The following is a 20,687-nucleotide window of genomic DNA, read 5'->3' on the forward strand; positions in this document are numbered from 1 at the left end:
TAAAGGATACAGGAAAAGGACATACTTTCATTTTTAAGTTTTGATCATAGAAATATAAATTTAGAAATCGATGGGACATTTCTAACATGTATGATTTAACAAAAGAGCTAACCGTTACAGACGCACGGACCGACCCTAATTATAGAAAAGCTTCTAAATCTTTGCACACATTTAATGTAAACATTAAACTAAAAAACTTTCGGCGTAACATACGGACGAGCGCACCTACCCTAGATGTATAGAAGCTGCGCTTCTGAAAAACCCAGAGACACGTTCTTGTTAGAATTTGACTGGCGAATGGAAAGATGTAAATTCCTGGGAATAAAATGAGCGTGGCAGAAATAAGGTTGACCGATAATTGATACAATCTCCCATAGCCTACGTCTGTTTATTGTCAAGAAAAAAGACGAAGCCTTTTGTAATTAGGACCAGTCAGTCCGATAACTCTTTTTTTCAAATTTAGGCATGTTAGAATTGTCCTATAGTTCTCAAACTTGGCATAATGATTCCTATCATAGTTAGATATGATTATGTTTTAAATGTCTTATTTTTAATGTCACGCATAAATGAATAATGTTCAATGTTTTAATGCTTTTTGTTAAGACAAATTTATAGTCGCTATTAGAACCCAACACCTTTCATCTAATTTTATTTATATTTCAGATTATAAAAATAATGAATTAGATGTAGTTTTGAGAAGAAAAAATCTAGAAAACCCGAGGGATAGTGATAACAAGTGATTTATATACATTCAGAATGCTAGGTGGGTTAATTGTTTATAGAGTAGCTCTGCTGTTCTACAAGCTGTTTTCGTTGTCCATTAGTCTGTACGTCTTATTATAGAGCAGCCTATAGTGCCTAATAAAAAATTACGTCATACAATACTAATGACCAATGATAGGCCAGTATACATTTGAATTGATAGTAAAATATACACTGGCCTCTCATTGGTCATTTGTATTGTGTGATGTCATTTTTTAAGTTTAGCAGTTAGCAAGATTCTTTTCTAAACTGCTACTTTATTATAAGGATTTTAAAAATATTTTTAAAGACTTTTCGGTTATTTTGTTGCAAAAGTAAATGAAATAAATATAACATGTGCTGTCAAATACAAAATACATACACGTATGTAAAACTGTCAATTCCAAATATGAAAATACCAATTTCTTGTAGGATATTATTCCTCTCAAAAACATTCGTAATTTTGTGCTATTTAATCTCAATCAACAAGGATGACAACATCCATAAAGCGAAGCTTGGCAAATCAAAAGTCAGACCAACGAACATTAACACTTGTAGAATATCAGAACTTAATTAGCAAAATACAAATTTAAAAAAAAAATTATGTTGCGAAAATGCTGTTTAAGAACATACATTTTTTATGACTTGATAGGACAATTCCAACTAAAGCAACGATAAGATATATTCCTTACGGATGGACGGGGTTTCAGTGCCCGACAAACATTTTGAGTGAAAGTATCGAAAAAAGTTTTAAAATATTTTTTTTTCTTTTTCAGGCCAGTTGGGAATATTGTTTGGGTTGGTTGTTTGCTGTCACGTGCAGATGTCGACGGGGGTCATGGAATGCATGGGTATGAAAGGTTATAAGCAAAACAACATGCCGAGTTCTCTTTCTTTTTTATATTCTACTTTCATAAGTAGTTGTAGTTCACTTGGTTTGCAAGAAAAAAGCTTTGATTGAGTTTAGTTTAATATATTTGCTACATAATTTTAACAAATTTAATTTAAAAAGACATTAAAGTAACTTTAGATAACATATAAACATTAAACTTCATATAATACAAAGTATCATGTTTTTTTTTGTCTGTCCGCTAACATCTCAGTAACGATTAAAATACAAAACAAAATAGTTCATGTTAATGTCGACTTTACTGCAAATTTGCAATTTAATATCTTAATTACAAAAAAACTTAGTTGTAATTTAAATGGAGGAGAACTTTTTGAAGATTGAGAGGTTTTACTTTGGTTTTATTGGAAAATTCATTATCATTAATCGAAGCTAGTAAAAGTGGCTGACTCAGATTATGACGTCAAAAAAATAACCAATGAGAGGCCAGTATACACTGTAATTGACCAAAGGTAAAATTTATAGTGGCCTCTCATTGGTTATTTTTTTACGTCATGATATGAGCTACTTTTACTAGCTTCTCATTAATCACAAGAATGTTTCCTTCAAAATTAAAAATAATTTATATAAAATAACAAAAAAATATAAAATGTAATAAAATTTTAGAAATTGTGATATCTTATCCCTTGCAATCCTGCTAACTAATCCAATTCTAGTTAAAATACTTTTTTCATTACTTGCACTACTAAGTAGAAAAGGAAAAACTTTTGCAATTTTATCGCACAATGCAACGGTATTTAAACTAGTTTAATCATCTTTTTTATAGCTTCTTTTTACAACTTTTTTATTCATTTCAGTAAGACGATTTAAATACTATAGAATAGAGGGAAAGGTCATTAAAAGAAAATTTTTTTTCCTACCAAATAAGTAAATTACTAAAAATATTGAACCCTTAGTATTAGCCTTAAATTTGTATTTGTATATAATGTTTTAGTTTATTTTACAATAAAATTATTCTTTAGATATGTCAAATGTTTTATGGAAGTCAAAACTCCAGTAATTTATATTAATTAGTTTTGATAACTTAAAATTTACATTTACTCTGAGCATTATATTCCCAGGGAGGGGAGGGACAATGAACTGTTAGTTCCACTAGTCACAAAACATTATCTTATTCGTTGGCTTAACAACTTTGGGACTTTGATTAGTTGGTTCATTAAATTGAGTGTCCAAGCGTTTCAACTACTAATTGTAATTTAAAGAATGGCAAATTTTGTGTATTATTGGGGATGTACATTTTATCGGTCATTGTCTTATCCCTTTAGCTCCCTGTTATATTAACCATTAACTTTAAATGATATAAATCTTAATAGCTAAGTTTTTCAAAAAAATTTTGTTTATAAAACTAGAAAAATAACAAACTAACAAACATTTAAACTCAATCAAAGCTGTTTAAAGATTTCAATTTGAAGATTATTTTTTATTCGGCCATTAGGGTTAGTTAGACTTTTATAATGTGTGTGTTTATTTTCTTATATCTTTATATAAAAGTAACAGGATGTCTGTTTGTTTTCAGCAAAGAGTCTTGGTAACCGCTGAACCGATGTGGTTCTTCTTGAATGTAAAGGTTAAAAAGTTTCAACCCTCTCGAGACTAGAAAAATAGCCCATAAAACAGAATCTTGGAAAATGCTGAACCGATAAGGTTCTCCTTGATAGAAAGATTCATAACTAGTTTGAATCCTTTTAAGAGATATCGCTCCTAGAAAAAATGGTCTTTCCAATTTTTTTGTTTTTCTTTTCTTTTAACCCTTACAGATCGGGCCCCTATTCCCACCTTAATAGATGGGGGGGGGGGGGGGGGGTGGGGTCATATTGACCCCCCCCCCTCTATCTCGGCTTCTGTTACAGATAAAGACGTAAAAATTTTTTCTGGTGGTTCATGTGTATTTTTAGAGAAAATTACTTTTTCTAGTCATAGCGGTCAGGCCGCTCCTTAGCCGCTTTTTAGCGGCCAGCCGCTAAATTTTAAAACAGCTGTAGAGCGGCCAATTTTGCAGCTAGGATGACCAAATTTTAGGACGAACTTTTATTTTTCATAACAAAAAAATGACTTTTTCTGATCATCGCCAAAAAACGGTAAATAACGGAAACCGCCATTTTCGGCGGTTACGGCGGTAAAACGGCGGTTGGCGGCGCCAATTAATATTTTTATCTGTTTATTATTGCTCAAGGATTTACCAAAAAAAATTATAGGTCTCTAGCTGTAATAGAAGCCACGATATTCATGATATATGTCTGTAGTAAAAGCCGGACAAAAGTCGGTCATAAAGTCGGTCAGGGTGCGGTCAAACGGTCATAACACCACTTTTCTCATAAGGTCATTGATATTCACCAAAAAAATTTTAGGTTTCTACCTTATATACAAAGTCATAATGTAGAAATTAAGATTTATTTAGAATTTTTTTTAATTTTGGTGCTACCCAACCGACTTTGACCGGACACCACGACCGACACAGACCAGATATCCTAATAAAATCAACTCTTGCCGACGTGTAATTACTAAACTTAAAAAGTCATGAAGTCACAACTCTCTATCTTACCTACAAAAAAAATAACATTGAAAAAAAAGAGGGGGGAAGGTCAATATGACCCCTCCCCCGATCTGTAAGGGTTAATAAACATCTCCCCCTTCCCTCCTTCCATCAAGTGCCCCAAGTGTCCTCTAGAGGCGAAGTCGCTAGCGATAAATAAAAATAGTAAAACCAATTGTCTTATTTTGTATATAATTCTTCTAGAAGTGTAAAAAGATTAGACAGTATAATTTAATATGATTAGTAGAGTAGATAGATAACAAAAATTGCCCAGCAAATCTTTAATGAATCCATAAATAGCGAAGCATAAGGATGGACAAAGGGACAAAATAAGCTATACTGCAAATGTTCAGTGGTCATAAATAAGACATGGGGAAAAGAAAAAGAAAGTAATAATAAACTATATTGTTTAGCATTGCCGAGATGGAGGTATTTGCGCAAAAAATTGCAGTCTATCTTAAAAAGTGGCCAAGAAATTTCCCCCATAGCGTTACTGACTGACATACGGAAAGACAAAGTGAATGATAGAGTGGATCCGATACTAAAAAGACAAGATACAGTACACTATATACTAATCACAAGAAAGCTTTACAAAATAAGTTTGGCTCAGCAAATTTTTATTGAGTTATTGGAGAAAAAAATATTTTGAAAATTAATGCAAGAACTTTCGTTTGAAATCAAGTATTGAACAATTAAGAAAAGACTTATATATAAATAAATTTTGCAGTGATTTTCCTTAAAGGGCCAAACAAACATAGGACTTAACCCTTATTTTTAAGATAAATTGTAAATAATGGTTTTTAAGGAAATCCTCACTCTAAGGGACTACCCTGTACAAAATATAAAATAACATAACAAACATGAGAAACTTTACCCCTCCCACCCCCTATTTAAAAATGGATTGTTATTTTTTTGTGCTCGACTAGTATCTTTGAGGCGAACTGCCAATTAGCCAGAGTAAGGTCTGAAAAAAAAAAATAAAACGAAAATAAATGGTTATTGATGCATTTATATGGCCTGGTTAAAAAAATATTTAGATTTTAATCTAGATAAAGAAAGAAAAGTTTAATATTATTAATGTCAATACCATTAGAACTGTTCTATATTTATAGATTAGAGTTACATCAATGAACATAGATTTGCACTCTTTAACTTTAGATAAATTTGTAAATATAACAAGGATGACAACATCCATAAAAGCGAAGCACTGTAACGGTAGGACAAACGGACATTAACACTTGTATAGTATCTGAACTGAATAATCAGAATTTAAAAGTATAAGAGCCGAAGCAAAATTGTAAGTAAATTTGTTGAAAAACTGCTTGAAGCAGGATAATGTTTATGGACATACTTAAATTTTTGGACTTGATTATAGAGTTGCTTCGCTTATAATATTGTTCTTTGTTGTCCCAGGAATCAATATACCAAAAATCAGATCAAACGGATAATTAGAACACTTGAAAATTTGTTGTTAAAAAAGTAGAAAAATCAACATGTTCAAAATGGACGTACGGACATTCTGGTAATGATTATAGAGTTGCTACGCTTTCTAAATCGTACCCAACTACTACAGGAATCATCATGCAAAGTTTGAAATCGATAGGACAATTCTAACATGCCTAAATTAACGAATAAAAGCTATCTATCTCGGACGGACGTACGGACGGACGGACGGACCGACCCTAATTATAGAAAAGCTTCGCTTTTAAAAAATATATATTATACTGGTTCCCAAAGTTTTAAAAACATGTTTTCACATTCGTTGGCCTAAAAGGCTTTGGAAGCTTTCAATAAATCTTAATTGTCTTGTACAAACTAGCATATTTTTAACCATAATGTTGATATACAAAAGGGGTAATTTTTTTAAATTTTTCACATGATAAAATTAGGATAGGTTAAGTTGGATGAGTCAACCTACAATTACAAGGAGTAGGTTTAAATTTAAATTATGAAAGAATCCTAAAATACTGGGTTTCAGGTGCAATTTTTAGGGGGGGGGGGGGGGGTAAATCAAATACGGCAATACCTTCGTGACCATTGAATTACTGTAAATATTAATTGTCAATAAAATGTATGTATATATAATTATTAATTTTGTATAAAAATATAACATAAACCTTATAGTTTAGATGATAGGCATAGATTCATTATAAAGAATACAATTATAGAAGCCTATTTCTTGACAAATTCTTTTTTGATTCACTAATATAGTTATTTATCGCATCTTATTATAGACAGCTTTCCGCGAATATTAAAATGAAATATATTATTATAAGAAGAAAACCAATTAGGGTCTATATGCCCGGGCTAACAATCTGGTACTAATTTTCTGATTTTTATTTCACTATTCGTGGAAAATTGTTTGCAATACGTAATTTTTCAGAATGGCTGAGAACCGGTTCTTATCTAGCGGATACTAATCAGTTTCGAAGCCATACTGGAATTTTTTTTTCTATTAACAAAAATAAATGTAACATAATGTAAAATAATAAAATTCAAGAAGACGACCTAAAAAATGTAACAAATAATATGAAATACTAACTTATTATTTTTTATTTTCTTTTTTGATAAATAATTTTATTTCAGCTGCTGGTTTAAAAATTGACTGTTTCGAATGTAACAGGTAAACCTTATACTTATATAAAAGTAACAGGATGTTTGTTTGTACTGAAAGATCTCGCTAACCGCTGAACCGATATGGTTCTCATTTACGACGATGTAGCTTCTTACAGATCCTGAAAGGTTTGTAGATGTTTCTTTTTGAAACTAAAAGAAAAAGGAAAAGTCGAATTTAAAATTTATGGATCCTGAAAGGTTTATAGATCTTTTTGAAACTAAAATAAAAAATGGGGAGTTGAATCAAAAATGCCGATTGACTTCATATTTCAACTTTTAATATGACGTCAATCTGGATAGTTCGGCCAAACTTTGTAACATTTGTCTACCATTTTTGAGACACTATCAGCAGCTTCAAAATGTCTTCTTTTTTGTCTTTTTAAAACTTTTATAAAGAAACATAAAGATCATAAATTGCCTGTAGAAATGAATATCATCTTATAAAGTTCGAAACCGATTAATATCCGCTGTTCTCAACCATACTGAAAATTTATGTATAGCATCGTATCACAGACAACTTTTCACGAACTTAACATTAAAAATCGTAAAATTAATATGTGGGAATGTTTTTCCAATAGGCAAGGAAAAATCACAGTGATAAAACTTCACAATTATAACTAGGAAGGAGGCTACACTTTATAACATCACAATTATAAAACCTCGACTTGGTATAAGTATATGATAAATTCACTAAGTGAAAAAGTCTTGATACTTCCCAGCTATTTATTGAAATATATTTCGGTGGACATTGCACCCTCATCAGTCTAAATGACATAAATCATATTAATTTAATTTACATATTAAAAGATAGGTAAAAATAAAGAAATTTGTAGATCTATAAAGGCAGAAAATGTTGCTAAAAAAAAAAGAAGAAAATAATATGATCAACCTTGAGTTTAGTTGGATGTTAAAAGTAAACTGGATGGGATTTTTTTAGCAAGAGACAATATCGGCAGGGGGGGGGGTGTTTAAAATACATTGATATACATAAATTTTAATATTTGCCATTTTTATATGAAAAAAACTATTTTCTTTTTTTTATTTAAATTATCATTCAAAATTAAAGCTTACTTTTATAGATGAAGTATTTAGAATTAGGTTATGCTGCATAGATACTGTAGAATAAAATTAGTATTTAGAAGTCAAGCTTTTATACATTTTAGGTTATTTTGAAAAAACTTTTTTATATGTGGGAGTAAGCTATCATTTACTATATCTATTATAGTACTCCAAAGATTTTTAAAGAAGTAAATGTTAATACATAATTATGATAATAAAAATTTTTTCTTATAAGTTTAGGTCTTGTAAAATAAAAAAAATTTTAATTGCTATTAGCTATCATTTACTATATCCATTATATTGACAAAAGATTTGTATTTAAGAGTTAAACTGTTTATATATTAATATTGATAATCAAAAAAAACATTTAAAAAAAGTTATTGTGGAAAAGGTTCTTTTATATTGGAGTTAGTTATCATTTACTATATCTATTATATTTCCAAAAATATTTTTTAAAAAAGAGATAACTAGGTTTATACATAAATATGATAATAAAATTTAAGTAAAATTTTTTAGGTCTTGAAAAATAAAGTCCGGGCCTACGACCATTCGGGGCTAAAAAAATTGGTTTTAACTTTATAATCTTATCTTAATATCCGCGGAAAACGAAACAATAAATAACTTATATCTATTCCAAGAATGTAATTGTTTATTTTTAGTTGGGAAGATGTGAGATGTTTAGATCCTTTTAATTACACTACACATATAGAGGTAAAATCATTAGATTATAGTTAGAGCTTTTTTTTGATAAAATGAGAAAAAAAAACACGGAACCTTTTAAAAAAATATATTATCTTGATAAATATTCACGAAACCTTTCAAGTCAAAGTAAGGTTTGCAATTGCAAAAGAAAGAAACAGAACAAAAAAGTAGAAAATCAAGTATAGATTCAGCTCCTTAAACGGTGACTTGGGGGAGGGGGGGGGGGAGAAAGAGGGTGAAGAATAGTGTTAGCACCCACCCCCCCAAAAAAAATAAACAACACATCTTTATATCAAACGCAATATTATGGGCATATATTTTAATTCTAATTGCAATTTTCTATTGATTTTTTGTCAAATTCTTGATTCTGTTCAAACTTAATTATGTGACATAATTAAAATGAGTTTAATCTATTTTTAAAAATGTTTATTTATATAAAATATTTCTGCAAATATCATATTATTTCAGTATTTTTAACCCCCTCAGAGTTTATTGTTTGTTCGAAACAGTGAAAATTATTTTTTTAATTAATAACATTTATTAATTAATTTTTTAATTAATTGTATTCTTCAAGAAGCTACGCCCCTAGCATCTATGGGCTCTGTACTCGAAGCTTAAACCATCCCATGTCTGAAATTAAGCCTAAATCCATTCCAAGGCCTATGTAAAGCTTCTCTAAAATAAAGAACTCAATCGGCTCAGTAAATATTGAAATCTTAAGCTTCAGACAAAAGAAACCTTACTACTATCCTATAATATAAAGTAGTAAGAGTTATTGTCTGTATCGAAGGATCTTGCTAAACGCTGACCGATATTATTCTCCTATACAGTGAAGCTTCTTATAAGTCCTGAGATGTTTTTAAGCTGTTTTTATAAAAAAAAAGTCTGGGAATGGTATAAGGCTATTTTTCTACCCTTCCATATACCTTTGAATATAGATAGAGAAATAATAAAACTGTAAAACTTCTGCTCTTTTTAGCTTTTCCCAGCTTACAATATAATAAGTAATTTTGCATAGACACTTGTTGAATTGGAATTTCCAAAATCTTTTTTTATAAATATTTTTGTTTTTGTGTTTTGTTGCCAATCAAAATAAAACAAACTATTTGACATAGAAACAGTATAAATATGATTTTTGTATTGTTAAATTAAAGAATGTTGCGTCCCTAGTTTGAAAGAAAAGAAAAGGACAAGGATCCCCATCAACCCAACCTTTGATTTGGTTTTATCCTATTAAGTCTGTAGCTTAAGATCTCCGAAAAAGCTCTTGTCAGAATTTGCTATTCATTTCAGTAATGCTTTATTAATATCTTGGGGTGTTATGGGCAAGCTACTAGTTTAATATATTCAAAGTAGCCTAAACCCTACCATGGAGGAATACTTTTTACTTCATTTAAATATTTATTTCAACCAAGAATAATATACTAAAAGAAATATATGGTTAATTTTCTAGATTAGATTAATCATTATCATCTTTTCATGAACTTCCATTGAAATTTTGCTCATCCTCTAACCAACCCTTTATGAGTTGTAAGAAAGGGTTAATGATTTTTTTCAGCCCTTTTTTACTGTTTTGTAATCTGCAACATAGAGGATATATATAAATTTAGTACAAGATTTCATTAAGTACGAAAACTCTATGAATACCTACCTTTAAACTATTTCGAGTAGCTTTAACCTCAATATGACTACATAAACTATTGTTTAGTTTTATTTTATTTTATAAAAATATATCCTTAATAAAGAAATTGATGTTGGATTTTTCTATGTATTTTTACCCCTTCGGGGATCTTTACTTACCTTTACCTTACTTGATTAAACCTAACCTAATCTAATTTTAGGATATGCCACCTAGAAGAGAATGTGAAGGGTGTTGTGTCAAATTAGTAAGCAAAGCTGGAACAAGTAAGATCTTATTCATATCTATATATTTGTATGTCTGTATGTCTGTCTATCTAGCTACAAAAAAATATCTATCTTTCTATCCATCTATAATGAGAAGTATTGTATCAAATTAGTTAGCAAAGCTGGAACAAGTAAGAGCTTATTCATATCTATCTATTTTAATGTCTGTATGTCTGTCTATCTAGCTACACAAATATATCTATCTTTCTATCCATCTATAATGAGGAGTATTGTACCAAATTAGTTAGCAAAGCTGGAACAAGTAAGATCTTTTTCATATCTATCTATTTATATGTCTGTATGTCTGTCTATCTAGATACATAAATATATCTATCCATCTATAATAAAGAGTATTGTTTCAAATTAGTTTGGAAAAATGGAACAAGTAAGATCTTATTCATATTTATATCTATCCATTTGTTTATATCTATCTATTTATATGTCTGTATGTCTGTCTATCTAGCTACATAAATTTGTCTATATATCTATCCATCTATAATAAGGAGTATTGTTTCAAATTAGCTAGTAAAGCTGAAACAAGTAAGATCTTATCCATATTTATATCTATCCATTTGTTCATATCTATCTATTTGTATGTCTGTATGTCTGTCTATCTTGATACATTAATTTGTCTATATATCTATCCATCTATAATAAGGAGTATTGTTTCAAATTAGCTAGTAAAGCTGAAACAATTAAGATCTTTTTCATAACTATATATTTGTATGTCTGTATATCTAGCTACACAAATATATCTATCTTTCTATCCATCTGCCTATAATGAGGAGTATTATTTCAAATTAGTTAGCAAAGCTGGAACAAGTAAGATCTTATCCATATTTATATCTATCCATTTGTTCATATCTATCTATTTGTATGTCTGTATGTCTGTCTATCTTGATACATTAATTTGTCTATATATCTATCCATCCATAATAAAGAATATTGTATCAAATTAGTTAGCAAAGCTGGAACAGGTAAGATCATATTAATATCTATCTATTTTTATGTCTGTATGTCTGTCTATCTAGATACATAAATTTGTCTATATATCTATCCATCTATAATGAGAAGTATTGTATCAAATTAGTTAGCAAAGCTGGAACAAGTAAGATCTTATTCATATCTATATATTTGTATGCCTGTATGTCTGTCTATCTAGATACATAAATTTGTCTATATATCTATCCATCTATAATGAGAAGTATTGTATGAAATTAGTTAGCAAAGCCAAAACAAGTAAGATCTTTTTCATATCTATCTTTTTTATATGTATATATATGTCTATCTAGCTACACAAAAATACCTATCTTTATATCCATCTTTAATGAGAAGTATTGAATCAAATTAGTTAGCAAAGCTAAAACAAGTAAGATCTTTTTCATATCTATCTATGTGTATGTCTGTATATCTAGCTATATCTTTCTTTTTAACTGTATCTATTTTTAAAATAATTATATATAAATTAGCCGCTAGTAATAAATTTAAAAAGCTATCATATCTTTTTATTCACCTATGAATCTTCAAACAATGTTTTACGACTTTTTTCTTTCTCTATAAATCAAACTCATGTTTTTACTAAAATTAATAATCAATACTTGTTGGTCTAGCCGTATGAAAAAAATCTTGCTAAAGATAAAATCTTTTAATATTATATGAAAAAATATTGCCTTTATCTAGATATTTCTGACAAACAATTTTTTTTGTTTTCTTTTGAATGAACTGGAGCAACATGACAACAGCCACGCAACCATGTTTTTTGTCATGTCCTTGTTAGTGGCAAATAAAGCGTAACCATTCATAGGATAAATCACTTAAAAGTTTACACCAAAAATATTTCTAAATCAATAAATAGATATTTTATACTGGTTTAATAGAAATAGTAAAAGAATGTATGTATATATTGGTATATTGACAGTGAAAAATTTGTCATAAATTTAGGTTGCTATTATGGACCTCATTTATGGGTCAGTTCGTTCATCCAGAAGGATGGGAGGGGATGGTAAAAATATTTGAAGATAACCTTCAAAGTATCTAGTTAAGCCATCCAACCCCACTTAATGTGGATTACTAAGTATATTCGTTTTACTAATATTCTAAAAACATCTTTCCTAAATACATTTAATACCTATCAAAATTAATTTAACCAATATTTATGTAAAACTCCTTGTACTTAACCATGTCTTGTGTATAAAGGCTTAAACCTCTGGGAGGAGGTGGACACTGGCAGATAATCTACATTCCTTTTTTCCTCCCAATTCTTACAATCAACCAAGGGATTCATTTCAAACACAAAATATTTTTGCCATTGGCAAATCTTGTATCTCCTGATGAAAAACTTCAGTTGTAAAAAACTACATAAAACACGACTAAAGCAGAAAAGACCGCATTTACAGCCATATATTCTAAAAGTACAGCGGCGGTGTTTTTATTTTTCAGCCAGAAAAACATAAATTTTTAGCTAACTTTTTAATAAATAAGTTGTTGGTTTGTGTGTTATACAGTGTAAATATCAAGCAAATTAGCTCTGACTTTAGGGTTTTTAATATTTCACCATGGCTTCTGTAACATAACAATATAAGTTTGTACTTTAATCAGCCAAATATTAGTTACATTGTGAAAACTCCTAAAGTACGAAAGGACTAAAAGTGCTTGGAGAGAACTTCAAAGAGATAGAAAAATACATGGTGAGAGAGAGAGAGAGAAAGGGAGAAAGAGACAGAGAGAGAGAAAGATAAAAAGAAAGAAGAAGCTACATAGTACATAGAAAGAGAGATTCAATCAGGGAGGGAGGGGATATTGGACTGTAAATTATACAAGTACCCAAAGTTTAATCGTATTCTCATTCGTTGTCTCAAAAACTGATGTGCTTTTTTTAAAATCAGGATTGTTTGGTTTAAATTATCAGTGTCCAATCTTTTTCCACTAATAATTATAATCTTATAAAAGGGGTAATTTGGTTAATCATAATTGAGAATGTATCAGCCATTGTCTTATCCCTTAAGATACCTGGATTAAAGAAAAAAATCAGTATCCTCTTTATTAAATGAGAAATTTGTTAGAGTGACAGAATATAAAATATTCTGCTAGTTTTTTAAGAGAATGAATGATAGAGACAGAAAAGAAGAGAGAGAGAGAGAGAGAGAGAGAGAGAGAGAGAGAGAGAGAGAGAGAGAGAGAGAGAGAGAGAGAGAGAGAGAGAGAGACGATTATTATCCACTGGTTTAATATTTGTTCTGTATCGTATTAACAAATAATTGATCACAAATAATAAAAAAAAAAATAATTTAATACCCGCAGAAAACAGTCTATAATACAATACAATAAATCACAATTCCGAAGAACCTTTCTTACTCTAGCTTAACCTCAACCTCTCTTTATCCCGATATATAAAAAATATTTTAAAACTCTTACTTTCTGCTTGGTTGTTAATATATACCAGATTAAGCTAGTTGTACAACATTACAACATTATTAACAAATTTTTATTAAAACAAAGCTTTTCTTTAATTAGGCAAAGTTAGTCTATATTCAAAGACGTCCAAGGGGGGGGGGGGGGTAAAGTGGTGAATAACCCCCCCCCCTCCAACGAATTTAGGGATGCCGTAGGCACCCCCAAAATTTTTTCCATTGTTAGCTTTTATAATTGATTTAGACTTGTTATAATGGTCCAATCGATCTCAAACTTTGCATAAGGATTCCTGGTACAGTTAGGTACAATTTGATGGAAGTGTAGCAACTCAATAATACAACTAAGAAGGTAAGTGTGTCCTGTAAAACATCTTGACTTTTTGGGTGATATATTTGTCCAGTCACCATGATTTTTAATTTTAATTTCTGGGACGTTTAGGCTCCATGAAATGGTTAGCATGAAACGTTAGTATGTGATTATCAATTATCCTGCTTTAAATTTCTTTATTATTCTTAACTTATTGGGGCTCTTTATAAAAAGATTAGAATATGAACAAATTATAGCCTAAAACCATACTAAGACTTTAATCTTAAATAATAGCCAAAAAAAAAACATCTAAGGACTTTTGTAAAGGCTCCTAAAATGGAAAACTCAATCGATTAATTAGCTATTGATATCTTCAGCTACAGACAAAAAATATACTACTTTATTTAAAAGGATAATATGGATTACAAAGATTATTTTTTAAAAATTCAATAGAAGATTTAGAAAGCATTTAATTGCAGATTAAATTTGATTAAACTTCAATTTTGAATACACAATTTAGAATATTTTAGACAAAATTTATTTTCGGTAAGCTTCATTCTTTGAAAATCTAGCCTCTACTAGATGCTGTGGAGCCTCCGCCGCTAGTAAAATAATAAAATAATTCACTGAACTCTCCTGAAATAGTTTGTTAAAATTTAGTTTATCAAGTTAGGGGATTTTTTCAAGGTTGGGGTTATAACGATCTAAAAAGGCTTCCAAATATTTCAACAAGGTCATTGAGCATCCAAAAATTCTAAGATAGCTTACTAATTATCGGAAGTACAGTCAAAATGATGGATCTAAAGGGATAAGACAATGGCCGATAAATTGATGTACATCCTCATTGATACATTTAGTTTACAATTAGTGGTTGCAACGTTTGGACACTGAACTTGAACCAACCAACCAATTAACCAACCCCAAAGTTGTTAAGCCAACGAATATAAAAATATTCTTATAAAACTTTAGGGACTAGTGTAATAAACAGCCCATTGTCCTATTCCTCCCTGCTAAGGCAATGCACAGGAATCACCCGACTAAAGAAAATGCTGCAGTTGACTGTGCTTTATTATTGTTTAACTATTCTAGATTATTTGTAGGACCTTTTATCCTGATCGTATAAAGTAACATGTTCAAATTTTGTAAATGCTACTCTTCCTGTAAAAAAAGGCCATTACGAAATTGAAAAACAAGGGGAGGTATTTTTCCAGTTGGTGTTCACTCACCTCCGCTAAATTTAAGATATCTAGGTCCAGGTTTTATGCTATTTTTAAAGAGTATATGAACCTTCACATTCCGGATAAATATCAACCAAGAGAAAAAAAATTATATATTTTTTTATTAATTGTTGGTGGAAACCAAATTTGCGAGGCCATTAGGTTAGATTAATGTAAATGGATTTATTATAACTTGGATCTTACATTGGATTTTCACGTACTCTATTAAGTGAAACTTTCAGCTGCCTGAAAATAGCGATACCCCCCATTCATTAACTTTACCCCATCCCCTCCGCTCATACTGAATGAGCGAACTGAACATAAAATAGGTCTATATAAGCAATATAAATTGACGACAATTTTCCCCTGTCATAATATCCATCCATGAATATTATTCTACATCCAATTTAATTTGATTTGAACTTGACAATATTAGCATACTTATTCATTATTTTGATGATGTAAAATTTCTGTGTCAAAGTTTGCATTAAACTTTTATTGGGTTTAATAGGACAAGGTATGTAGAACATACGTGGATATTATGACAGAGGAAAAATTATCGACAATTTAGCTTGCTAACATAGAACTTGTATATTGGTCAGTTTTTTCATCCAGTAAGAGGGGAAGAGATGGGGTAAAAGGAGTGGAAGGAGGGAATCGTTATTTTAGCCCGCTGCAAGTTTCACATTACTAGAGAACATAAAAAAATCTGGTGTAATATCCAAGTAATAATATATCCATTATTAATATAGGACTATAAAAGTTTGTAAACAAAGTGTCCAGTAGAAGTATTCATTATTTTTATTAGCGCAGCTACTTTGTAACCAAGTTTTATCCGTAATTTTGACGGTCTGCACGTCAATTAAATTATCTAAGCTTTTTTTCGATCCCCAATAATGCATAAAAAAAACATTGCATTGAAATGGTGGGGGATTTTCCCTAGCAATCAATTAAAATTACAAAAATTAAAGAAAAACCTAAGGGATCCACCATCCACCTTTCTTGCTAAAAAGCCTAAAACCTGCCCTTCCCTTATTATTAAATTACCCTAAAAAAACAAGGACATAATTGTCCTTGTTTACATTCATTTTTGTAAAGAATTTCTTGTATTGCGTAATTTGTTTAAACTTTAGTTGGTAATTGTAAAGATAAGGATTTGTCGTTATGTGCCTTTCAATAATGGATATAAAATATACGTGGATATTATGACAGGGGGAAAATTTTCGTCAATTTAGGTTGCTAACAGGGATCACAATAAATGGTCAATTTGTTCATCCAGTAGAAGGGAAGGGAATGAGGTCAAGGGGATGGATGGAGGATGTAATTATTTTTGCCCGCTGCAAGTTTCAATTTATTAGAGAACATGTAAATCAATTGTACATTAATTAATTCATTGTCCATTGTCTTATCCCTGTGTATTGCACCTCGAGGAGGGGAAGGGTATCTATGACAAGCTATGTAAAGCAAACATGCATTTACTCTACATACAATACGGAGACTGGGACACCTATTTGCAAATCTAATTCAAGTGAATTTTAGAATTTGTAATTGAGAATAATTTCCTAAGAAAACTTCAATTTTTGTTTTAGCTCTAAAAAACAAAAGTAAATCCTATTATATAAATTATCAAAGTGTTTTTTTTTGTAAAATCTACTAAACCGATTGAAAAGCTTCACGTAAGTACTGGGGCCCTTTAACGTTATTGAATTTCAAATTTGAGTCTTGGGCTGGTTTTATGCTATTTTACAGCCCCAAAATTATCTATATGCTAGAGAATAAGCCGTGTTATTCCTGAAGACGAAAGAAAATCAAATTGCTTGAAATGTGTCACCTTGCCTCTGTGGTATACACAATACAAACAACAAATAGGATTATCAAGCTATAGTTTGTCTTATAAAGTAAACACTAATTTTATATCCGTTTTGTCAGGGAGGGAGGGAGGGGACAGTTGTGGTTAAATAATTTACAACCCCTTTAAAAAATTGAAATGTTCTATAACTGTTTCTTGGTTCAGTAACAACCCCGCCAAGTAAAGACCCCGCCAAAAATATTCAATTTTGAATTTGATAACAGTAAATAAAAACTATTAAAAACAAGAAAAAGAAGCGAAGCACAAAAATTTAAGTAGGGGAAAGTGAGTAGATGTTCATTTGTCATAAAAAAAAGAAATACAATGAAATACGGATATACAAAGTAAAGTATAGTGTAGCTTTGCTACTATAAAATAAAAACTTTTTTGTAAAACTGTTTTTATCATTTATTGTTGATGAATGATATTTAGAGTTGTCACGTTAATATTCTTATCTTCAGAATAAAACATTTTTTAAATTGTCAAAAATAAATAAAATTTTTATATCCTTCATGTTTTGAGAATTTGACTCAACGAAAGATTTACACGGAATGCCAAGGCCTAATAACGGGCAAAAAAAACATATCTTTGTTTGAATTATCTGTTTTACAAAAATAACACAGTTTCTTATGCTAAAAAGCATGAAATTGCTGGTCCGTTTTGGTTTAGATTTTTTTAAGTGAAGCTTTCAATTTGTTTTATATCAAAAAGTAATATCAACGTAATAGAGATATGGTTTAGCCCTTCAATCTTTTATCTCAATATCTAACAGTTTACCTATCTCTTCCTCTCTATGCCAGCACATAAAACCAGTAAGGTTTTTGTTTGGTTGACCGTCATAATCTTGGAAACCACTGAACAGATTGAGTTTCATTTTATTAGTTTTAGTTTATTTTTCACTGGATACTGAGGCACAGCCAAAATTATATCTATAAAAAATATAATATATCTCCTTCTCTCTTTCTCTCTCACACACACTCTCTTTCTTTCTTCATCTTTCTTTTTCTCTCTTAATTTCTTTCCCTCTTTCTCTCTCTTTCTTTCTACCTATTTTACTTTGATGAAAATCACTAAAGTTTCTTTATGATTTCAGAATACGAGACAGTGCGCCGCACCTGTACAGACCACCTGGACATCAACCTCTTCATGGTGGGCCATGTCTGCATGACCGAGGGGGGTGGCAACGGTCACATGTGCTTCTGTGAGGAGGACGACTGCAACGGGCAGCCGAGAGTCGGTTCTGCCGGCCTGTTGTCGGTCATTGTGGCCACATTTTCCAGCTGGATATTTGCCAATTATATTAGTAATTATAATGTTGCATTTACTTAATATTAATTTCAGTGTCAGGGATTGGAGAAAAGTATTCTTTAAACAAATAATAAATAGTTAATTAAAAATTTCCATATATAAAAAAATCATTATTTTCTTTTAAAACGTATTTCAATATATTTTTCATTATTTGTTTAACAGAATTCTTTGCCCTTTTCCTTTTTCTGTTTTATTGTACAATAATAATCATCATATAGAAAATAAGCTTTAACCCTTAACAGTCGGGCCACTTGCCGCACCTTTATCAGTTCCTATTAGAGCTAGAGGGCTAAATTTTTTTGTGCATGTCCTGTTTGATAATGATTTTCCGACCTTAAGTGAGTCCAAGTCAATTTTCGCTTCCTTCACCCTTTTATTTAACAATAAAACGCCCCCCCCCCCTTCCCGACCGTTAAGAGTTAAGCTGGACGTCCAATTCAATTTCTTTTGTCGAGACAATATTTCCAGCATTGAAGGAGGTTTCATATGCAAAAAGTTTCCTTTTTTTATCAGTCAATTATACTAGTACCCAAAGTCATGTAGCTGAGTTCTTAAAAACTTTGGGTACCTTTGTTCTATTTTTATGGGTTTGTTCTAAAACAGGTAGTGACAAAAATTTTAACCTACAGATGTTAATCATAATTGGTTATGTATATAAATTTATCGTCCATTGTCTTATCCCTTGAGATCCCTGTTTTTTATTAATATGATCATGAATGACACAACAATCTTCACTACTATAAATGAATGCAAAAATATAAAAATCTATGGAGATAAGAAAATATTTTGAATCATTACTTATTTTTAGAATTTAAGTAAACAATATAATGGTAAAAAAGTAACAGGATGTCTATCTGTTGTGTGCTGTGAAGGATTTAGCTAACTGCTTGACTGATATGCTTCTCCTTTATAGTAAAGCTTCTTAATAGATTTAAAACTATTTTGGGTCAGGGTACCTTAATTCTTCCAAAAGAAATTTTGAAAAAATCCCCCCTCTCCCAATTTTTTTAAAACTTAAATTTTAATTGCAGGGTCGACCTTTTCCCTTCCCAAGTTTCTTAATGTGCCCCTAGAGGCCTCTAGTGTTGTAACCGCTAGTATTAACTAGATCAATAGATAAAATATATTTACTTTTTTTTCATCAAAACTCAAGCTTAAAAATTTAATATTCCCTCAAATTTTCAACATCTCAAATGTATCCATTAGTAAAATGTTTCTAGCTGATTTAACAGAAAAAAAATATGTTTTAATATTATTTTTTGTTTCTTTGATTATTTAAAAAGATTAATCAACTAAAAACATTTTCTTTTTATAATATTAAAGTATAAAACTTCAAATTTGGAAACTTAAAAGTTCAGAAACATTACTCAAAACTAATATCTAAGCTTTTTCATTATTATATATTATTATTTTAGAATACCTTCTTAGATAGTATTTTAGATATTATATTAAGTATATAAAAGCAATAATTTTTAGTATTTTATTGTAGACACTATACATAAATAAATAAAAAATTATGTAATTTTTACAAAAATAAGTATTTGCTTTGTAATTTTGCCCGATCTGTTTGTGGGCCAATCAAACTCCAAATTTTGATTCAAAATTAAATTTTTGAATTGTAGAAGAAAAAAAAATATATATTTAAATCTCTGCAAAAACAATCAGTTGAATGAAATTAAGTTGTGAAAAATGCTAAAATACTCGGTAGCCGCACGTTAGCCTGAGACCAAGGGCAATCAAACGATTACACAATTTTTAAAAGTAGATGAAAGTATAAACCTGTCCAAATATTTTAAAAACGAAATAAATACATCCAAATGGGTTTAAATTTGAGGCTTTGCCACGGCTGACGCGCGGCTGCCGAGCCCTGATAAAAATCTTCTATTTATTTTTATGAATTAAATCTTTATATTCTGTACTATGTAGTATATGTAGAACAAGGATATTAATACTCAAAGTAGCTCGAAATATTTTCTGGGAAGAGGGGACGTTGAGCTGTTTATTACACTTGTTCCCAAAGTTTTATAACAACGTTTACTTATTCTTTAAATTAACAACTTTGGATACTTTTATTAAATTTTGATTGGTTGATTCATTAAGTTGAGTGTCTAAACGTTTCAACTATAATTGTAA

General features: G+C 30.1%; 1 protein-coding gene across 2 annotated transcripts; it reads left to right on the forward strand.

The window, feature by feature from the left end:
• Positions 1–647: 647 nt before the first annotated feature.
• LOC145327021 (UPAR/Ly6 domain-containing protein qvr-like) lies at positions 648–18,643 on the forward strand. 2 transcript variants are annotated; one of them, XM_080170497.1, is made up of 6 exons: positions 648–763; positions 1,518–1,601; positions 6,768–6,804; positions 8,516–8,567; positions 10,400–10,463; positions 18,340–18,643. In XM_080170497.1, exons 1-6 carry the CDS (start codon positions 757–759, stop codon positions 18,573–18,575), a joined length of 480 nt encoding a protein of 159 aa, XP_080026623.1. In that variant the 5' UTR covers positions 648–756; the 3' UTR covers positions 18,576–18,643. The 2 variants fall into 2 exon arrangements, with proteins under 2 accessions (XP_080026623.1, XP_080026624.1); XM_080170498.1 differs by having other exon boundaries at positions 1,518–1,592.
• The last annotated feature ends 2,044 nt before the right edge of the window (positions 18,644–20,687 follow it).

Source organism: Acartia tonsa, chromosome 8 (genome assembly GCF_053477335.1).
Source record: "Acartia tonsa isolate MP-2025a chromosome 8, ASM5347733v1, whole genome shotgun sequence".
In the NCBI taxonomy this organism is placed as follows: Eukaryota; Metazoa; Arthropoda; class Copepoda; order Calanoida; family Acartiidae; genus Acartia; species Acartia tonsa.

What these genes read in the sequence shown, in the direction of transcription:
- LOC145327021 (XM_080170497.1), top strand. An exon ending in ATTACACTACACATATAGAG is followed by an intron (nt 8,568 to 10,399) that starts GTAAAATCATTA and finishes ATCTAATTTTAG; the next exon opens with GATATGCCACCTAGAAGAGA. An exon ending in AGTAAGCAAAGCTGGAACAA is followed by an intron (nt 10,464 to 18,339) that starts GTAAGATCTTAT and finishes TTATGATTTCAG; the next exon opens with AATACGAGACAGTGCGCCGC.